We start from the raw sequence: 8,105 nt of genomic DNA, 5'->3' as shown, positions 1-8,105 counted from the left end.
GATTTCTCCTGTGTATTTGTGGTAACCAAGCGTCATTTGTATTAACACAATTGATTACGTCATATGTAATGAACAGTTGACCGGGTTAACTGTGGTTTTATGTGCATGTGTAATAATTTAGTATACTATGGTACGTAACGCAGTACACTTTAATTAATCGTAGTCTATCCATGTCGACTGACTTAGTCAGCCTTTCTTGACGGATCAAGTGCATCAAATTTTGTCAAATTATTTTTTCATAAATTTGTCTCTTTTTCACTAATTCCAGTCAAATAATTTCTTCCCAACGCATAGATGTTGGTCAAATAATTCCCTTTACCCGTTAAGTTTCGACGAATTTATTTTTACTAAATGAATTCTCACAACTTGTTGACCACTAATCTGCAACCGTCGTCGGTAACCAAGAATATTCAAGAAAATTTACAAAAGCGTAAGCTCAATCTGATGTAGTATTATTCATCTCCAAGCACCTCGGACAACTGAAAGCAGCACTTCTCGCTACCACGCCCCCACGGGACACAAACCAGGTTACAAATACAACGAGACCAGGCTCCAAAGCAATCTCCACGACTATAAAAAACTACTCTCCAAGCCTCTGCACTCCGTCGACTTAGAGAAAGGGGGACAAATTGTATGGGCCAAAATCTGTCATCAAGAGTGCCCCTAGAAATCCACGATTAATGGGGCGACATGAGGTCCAAGCCCATGAACCGAATGTCAAATAGGCCTGACCCATTCACCTTCGGGCATCTGAAGCAATACAAAAAGGTCAGCCTTGGAGCCCTTGTTAAAGAAGTCAGCCCTGGACAAAGAGGTCAGTCGTTATTTCCTAAGCGGACCTCCTTCCCATATACCCGTTGAGGCGTTACTGTTATTCAAGATAATAGTTGGTTGAGGATATCGTCAATATATCCGTTGGATGGGAGTTATAATATCCCCATTTATGGTAATAGCTCCATGCTTTGCCATATTCAGGCAACAAATCACCACCAGGTGACAGTTGACCAAAAGGGAGAGTTGACCACGAAACTCTATACAAGGATCAGTTGGCGATCGACTAAATCATCCAAGTTTGGAGAACGACACCCGGCATCCAATTCACCCGCAATCAGCTATCCACTTATTTGCTCGCTCACATCGATCATCAAAACCTCTAGCAGACAACCAAAGCCTACTACTATCATCATTTCTCCACTTGATCAAGCAGCTGACGAGTAATCTTTCTCTCCCCTGACGATCACTTGATCAAGTAGTTGACGAGTGATCCTTCTCTCTACAGACGACCACTTGAACAAACTGCTGACGAGTGGTCTTTCTCTCTCCAGACAACCACTTGATCAAGCAGCTAACGAGTGATCTTTCTCTCTCCAGACAACCACTTGATCAAGCAGCTGATCTTTCTCTCTCCTAACGATCGCTTAATTAAGGAAGACGATGGATCTTTCTCTTTCTTGACGACCACCTGATCAAGGAAGGTGACTGATCTTTTCTCTTTCCACACGATCAAGGGGTGCAAGTACTTCACTTCATTTGACGATCAGAGAATTAGGCAAGCATACACCCGGCCATATCACCTTGCCTCCCAACGCTCATCTTGTTTAAACAACATATTTAACTCGATAGCTCATACTCTGGTTTACAATTCTTATTTACTATTTGCCAAGTTTACCGACTTGATCGTTGGATCCCCCTTAGGCCGGCACCATCCCGGTGTCCCTAAGGATCTTACGGTCACGTGTGTTTTGTCTCTTTTGTCACAGGTTAAGCCCAAAGACGTAATCGGTGCTATGGGGTTGTTCCCCTTCGCCGGCAGAGATCCCGGCGAAGAGGAACTTAGAGAGCAAAAGAGAAAGGAGAAGGAAGAAGAGAGAGAAAGGAGGAGGAAGAAGAGACAGAAAGTAAGAAGAAGAGAGAGAAAGAAAAAATATATTTTTCTTTAGGTGAAAGGTGGCCAGCCAAAATTTTTATTCCGGGCGGCGACCAATCGCCGGAGAAGAAGGGTGAGGTGGTGTGATGGAGGAGAGATAAGGTGAAGTGGAGGAGAAAGAGGTGGTGTGGCTTTTATGCCTTTAACCTTTTTTTCAGAAATAATTCTATTTCGGCCCCCGATGATAATTTCGTAAAAAAGTTGGCCCTTGACGGGCAAATTGAACTGCCAGACACTTTTGGGGGCCAAAATGGAATTAACCCATAAAAGAATTACAAAAATTAAATTAAACGCGTATTCTTATAATTTTTTCTTTCTTCCTAATTTCTCTTCAATCTCACATTTCTATTTCATCCTCTACAAGTGTTTATTACACAATTACATAGAGGTAAGTGTTTATTGCTACTTCTAGTAAGTTAAAATATTTATGTTGATTAGTATATACTTGTGTTATTATTGCATTAGATTGTTATGGCACCGATTTACGTGGCTCCGAGTAAAGAAGGAAAAAAAATTAATTTGAGAGTTGATTAAATCACAATAGAGAGCTATAGATTAATTCGTTAAGAAAAACTAATAACCCAAATATAGTGTTCATTGATAAATCAGGACCGGTACTCCACGTTAATTAGTCACGTATCTCATTAACGCCCGAGTTGGAGCACAAAATGGAGCCCGGGCCAAAATACCTTTATTTGTTGTTGTCACACCACACTAAAAAGTCCAAATGTCAATCTTATGGTAGTATAAATGTCCAAAATTTAATTCTTATGATATGTCATGAATGACCTTGGATTCCTTGCAAGAAAATGTTATTAGATACTATGTTTTTAATTACTTTTGCAAATTTCTTTTGTCGGAAGAAAGTACAAATATGTTAAGGGTATTATAGTGATTATGATAGATGGTATGGAGGGAAAGAGGGAGGTGGCGTCGTTGTCTTGACAAGGAAACACCCAAACGCAAAACAAAGTAGACTTCTCTTTGAAGAAGTTGAGAAAAACCAAATCCTTTATAAAACCTGTACTTTGGGATTGCATTGAAACCCCCATTCAAATAAAATAACAACAAACAAGTAAAGAAAGGAATTCATCACCCTCTCACTTTCTTCTCTTCCACTATATTTATCTCCTTGCTCCTCATAATCTAAGACTCCTCTCTCTCTCTCTCTCTCTCTCTCTCTCTCTCTCTCTCTCTCTCTCTCTCTCTCTCTTAATGGCTACCTTCATATGGAGAAACATCTTTCACATTTTCCTTCTATTTTCTGTCCTTACCTCATCAGGTCTACCTCTTTATATGTTTTGATCTTCTTCTTTCTTGTTTTTTTCATATTCTTTTTGGAGCAGTAAATATATAAGTAAACCACATTTCAAGTAGTTGTTAGGTTTAGTAATTTTAAGTAAAATTGGTAAATTACTTTTTGATTTGTTACTCTAGAAACAATGAATTGAATTAATATTTTGTTTAACTTGTTAACATATTTTGCAGGAGTTGAATCACTAGGCATAAATTATGGACAAGTAGGCAACAACCTTCCATCACCAACTCAAGTTTTAGGTCTCTTAAGTTCTCTTAAGATGAACAAAATAAGGATCTATGACACTAATCCTCAAATCTTGACAGCATTCGCAAACTCCGGGATTGATTTGATCGTAACTATCGAAAATGAAATTCTTCACATCTTAACCGACCCTCAACAAGCCCTTCAATGGGTAATGACACACATCAAACCTTATTTTCCGGCAACAAAGATAACGGGGATCTCTGTCGGTAACGAAATCTTCACAATGGATGATAAAACTTTGATGGCAAATGTAGTTCCAGCCATGGTTAGCATTCACCAAGCTTTGGTTCAAGTAGGCCTAGATTCATATATTCATGTTTCCACAACAAATTCTTTAGCTGTTCTAAGCAATTCTTACCCACCGTCGGCAGGAAGTTTTGAACCCGAGTTAGCTGGTATTTTGAAGCAATTGTTACAGTTCTTGTATAGCACTAGATCTCCATTTTGGATCAACGCTTACCCATATTTTGCTTACAAGGATGATCCGGCTAGAATATCTTTAGATTATGCTCTTTTTAACCCTAATATAGGAATGGTTGATCCGTACACCAAGTTACACTATGACAACATGCTTTATGCACAAGTTGATGCAGTTATATTTGCTATGGCTAGAATGGGTTATGGAGGTTTGGAAGTTAGGGTTTCTGAGACTGGTTGGCCATCTAAAGGTGATTCAAATGAAGTTGGAGCTACCATACAAAATGCTGAGATTTATAATAGGAACTTGTTGAGAAGGCAGATGGGAAATGAAGGGACCCCTTTGAGACCTAATCAGAGACTTGAGGTTTATTTGTTTGCTTTGTTTAATGAGGACATGAAGCCTGGACCGACATCCGAAAGGAACTACGGTCTATATGAACCAGATGGCACCATGACTTACAATGTCGGTCTCTCGTCATTGTCAACTACATCTGCTTCATCGAGTACTACGTCTGCTTCATCAAGTACTATGTCAGCACCTACAACCACTTTGATCCCTTCAACTACTTCTGCTTCAATTTCATTGGCTTCTTCTGCAACTCAGGTAAAATATATAGCAAAAATGTCATTTTTATCCCGCCAATATTAGTTTACTGAAGTTTAATCTAGAAATTTCGCCACTAGACTACCCTTTTTCATGTCGCAAATTAAGGATATCATGCTTATAAAAGTATAAAGTATAAAAATGAGCCCCTTCCCTTTGCTGAGCATAAAAATCTTATGCATAGTGTTGTAGTGCTAGACTGAGTCATAGATTGATCTATATATTGCTCATTTACTTTTGTCTACTTTACTTCTTTTTCACATTTATGGTATTCTGTTCACACAGGGACCAGGAAAAGGACATCAAGGTTTGGAATCTTGGATGTATTTATCAGTCATGATAATCATCCAGATTTTACTAAGAAGAGAAGCATAAGGATGCGTGCAACTAGGCCGTCTCCGTATTGGCCGGCTGCGAGCAGGGAAGGGTGCTCTTAATTCACTGCAGTACTTGAAACAAGCCATTCCAAGTTATCACTAGGAACAAGCCAATGAAACGCGACTGAGCTTTCAATTCGCAACTAAATAGACCAAAGAATCTCCCTCTGCTGATAATATATCCCGCAGATCACATGAGTTAATCGAGGAGAAGGCCATCGAGATAGATATATATATATATGGGGTATCCAGAACGTTGTATCGTAGATTATTGTTTAAGTATACTACACATAATAAGCATTATTTATTGAAAGATATTGATTAGTTAAATGGTCATTTTATAAATGTGATGTATATATTGATGAGCTTATAATATCTTGCACGAAATTATACAAGAGGAAGACCATTTTTGTTTATTTGCTCTTGTAAATTTATGTAATTATTAATTTATGTTCTTTATGTATGTTAGAGTGATTAATTATCTTCTATTAAATCTAAATATCCTTTTGAATACTTAATACAAGAATCATTACAAATATTACATTGTTTAGGTTTGTTAATGACCTTCACTTCCCAACCGAAAAATTCGCCCATAGTGACCAGTCGGCCAAATAGTTATAGTAGAGTTCTTTGATTAGATTTTATTTATAATTTTATTTACTTATATATTATAGTCAATTAATTATTTCATCATTTCAATAGAGTAAAATATTAGGTGGCTTTCAGTTGTATTGGTTATGAAAAAAGTAAATTTGACTTTAGGACGTGGAATGCATAAACGTACTCAAATTTAATATTTGTAAATCTAAGTTTTCACTTTCTTTTGTTGCTTTTATATATTTTAAAGTTCTAGGTTTGGATAAAATTAAAGTGAGAATAGGAAAGAGTCGACTTTGTGGGTACTTTATATTATCTATCCATGAGAGGAAAAGGGTTGTCCCAGCTTTATTCCCGACCTCAAACTTCTTCAGCATCAACCTAGCTCTTAATCTTTTTAATTCTTTTTTCTTATCTTTCTTTTCTCATCCTATAGGGTGAGCTTTCCCTTACAGGACACTAGTTAAAGATCATCTTAGATCAGCAAGACATGTTATGCACATGAAGCCCACAACTTAAAAGAGACCCATCAATTCTGAAATTGGTTGGATCCATTTTTTGAAAATATCTACTATTGAATGGTGAAACATTTATTTCCTTGTCATATAAAACGTAAGTGATGAAAATTTCACTAATCATGCATATAAATTATGAGTAATGAAAATAGCCCAAGATCTATATGTGATGAATTAAAAAGATGTGAAAGGTTGTAGATAGTTACCTGAATCTATAGCTTGAAGATATAGTAGATTTCAGTGTCACTCTTGAGATTTGGACAAAATCTTCTAAACCTTGAGAATGGACGTTGTTTCTGATTTCTCAAAAATGGGAGTTGGGAAAATCACGTCTCTCTCTGGTTTAGGGATTTGCCCTGAATAATATGAGAACTGCCTAAGTGGTTACTAGCAATTACCCAAGTAATTATTAAAGAGTCCATTATTCTTTGATAATTACTTTTGAGGGCTCTACACATGACATATTGATAATATGCTCCCCACACTTCAAACTGATATTTTATGACCCACAATGTATAAATCGATTAGATCACCTTTTGGGACCTTTAAGTGAAATAACATGTATTATTTAATTCATACATATATTAGTCCACATTAGTCATAGTATTAAAAATACTAACAATCTCTCACTTGGACTTTTTATGTTTCCCAAATTACATAATATAAGAACCTTAGTGTGCACAAAATTGTTATTTCACGACTTCAAATATCACATACAATCTGGTTCATTAATCACAATAGCAAAGGATCAAAACGACGTTCGTCGCATTTGTTCATGACTAGACCTTTAATGGTCACATTACTAACGTAATTAACAACATAGATCAAGTGTGGATGTGTAGCATGGAAATTGCATGCAATTGTGATCTAAAACATGTCTATTTCCAACTAATCCAGTGACTCCATAGAGTCCAACTTTCTTCCAATGTTGTCCTTAATAGAAAGTTGATATCCTTATGTTTAGAGCACCCAAAAAAATACATAATTTCAGAAACTACGTAAGGTCAATACAAAAACCAAACATGTCTAGTGAGCACAACTAAATGGATTCGAAAAATAAGACAACAAACTCCCACTAATCAATGGGATCCTAGGATCCCTATATAAACCACATACTCATGGAAAACTTTAGGCGGTAAATCTTTAGCGAACGATAAATCTTTAATAAGCGGTGGTTCACCATGTTGGAGTTGTGTTAATGGATACCAAAAGACTCTGAACGTTATCTTTTACCGCAAGGTACTGAATAACAATGTATTTGGACTTTGAAAAGCTTCCGTTGTTATTTAAGTACAACTTAGCTGCCTAATTGTCATGTTAGATCCTCATTGGTAGTTTTACGTATCCGACCACTTTCTAACTTAAAGACAAAATTTTCAAAGCCAAATTGCATGATTGATGCTTGAAAGCATGTTCAGAACTCTACTTTCATGGTCGAGAAGGTCATAAGGGATTGTTTTACACTTTCCAATAATTAACCCTTCCAACCACCACAAAATGTAACCTGATCTGGATTTCTTACAATGATGATATCCAACAAATCCGCATAGGAGGAACCCATGATCTCTCTATGATCGGTTTTCCTCAAAAGTGAGCATGTAATCTTTCGCTCTTTGCAGTTATCTCATAACCCGCTGGATGACCTTTCGAAGGTCTAGGCTTGGGTTACTTGGATATCTACCTAACACTCCTTCAACATGTGCCAAATCTAGACATGTACAAACTTGTGCATGCCTGAGACTTCCAACCACAGACGAATTTGGGATTGTCTCAGTTTCCTTCTCAAGATCAAACTTCACAAATTGAAACAAACTAAACTTATCGCCTATATCCACTGACGTATCTCCTAGTGAACATTTCTCCGTACCATAGAAACAGAGAAATTTAGCGATGTAGGCCTTTTGAGAAAGACTAAGGTTGTCTTAAGAAGAATCTTGGTCAATCTAGATACTCAAAACATAAGAAGCATTTGTAAGGTCTTTCATTTTAAATTAACTCGAGAGAAAGTCCTTAGTCTATTGCAACAAGCTTACATCACTGCTCGCTAGTAGAATCGCACCTACTAACAGTTCTAGGATCATAAATTCGCTCCCACTGATCT

The 8,105-nt window shown here is 37.0% G+C and overlaps 1 protein-coding gene across 1 annotated transcript; it reads left to right on the top strand.

Annotated features, from left to right (window-relative positions):
* The first annotated feature begins 2,826 nt into the window (after positions 1–2,826).
* On the top strand, positions 2,827–5,430 carry LOC147544137 (glucan endo-1,3-beta-glucosidase 11-like). The gene is made up of 3 exons (XM_086638363.1): positions 2,827–3,209; positions 3,416–4,515; positions 4,801–5,430. Exons 1-3 carry the CDS (start codon positions 3,143–3,145, stop codon positions 4,888–4,890), a joined length of 1,257 nt encoding a protein of 418 aa, XP_086494489.1. The 5' UTR covers positions 2,827–3,142; the 3' UTR covers positions 4,891–5,430.
* The last annotated feature ends 2,675 nt before the right edge of the window (positions 5,431–8,105 follow it).

The sequence above is a fragment of the Eschscholzia californica genome, unplaced genomic scaffold (assembly GCF_041429995.1).
Source record: "Eschscholzia californica isolate CP2 unplaced genomic scaffold, dmEscCali1.0.p SCAF_4, whole genome shotgun sequence".
Classification (NCBI taxonomy): domain Eukaryota; kingdom Viridiplantae; phylum Streptophyta; class Magnoliopsida; order Ranunculales; family Papaveraceae; genus Eschscholzia; species Eschscholzia californica.
The sequence above is the reverse complement of the archived record's forward strand: the minus strand, read 5'-3'. Positions and strand labels throughout refer to the sequence as shown.

Excerpts from the sequence above, each read along its gene's own strand:
- LOC147544137 (XM_086638363.1), top strand. The coding sequence starts at position 3,143 with ATGGCTACCTTCATATGGAGAAACATCTTTCACATTTTCCTTCTATTT. Across the intron at positions 3,210-3,415 it reads TTCTGTCCTTACCTCATCAG|GAGTTGAATCACTAGGCATA; the intron begins GTCTACCTCTTT and ends CATATTTTGCAG. Across the intron at positions 4,516-4,800 it reads TGGCTTCTTCTGCAACTCAG|GGACCAGGAAAAGGACATCA; the intron begins GTAAAATATATA and ends CTGTTCACACAG.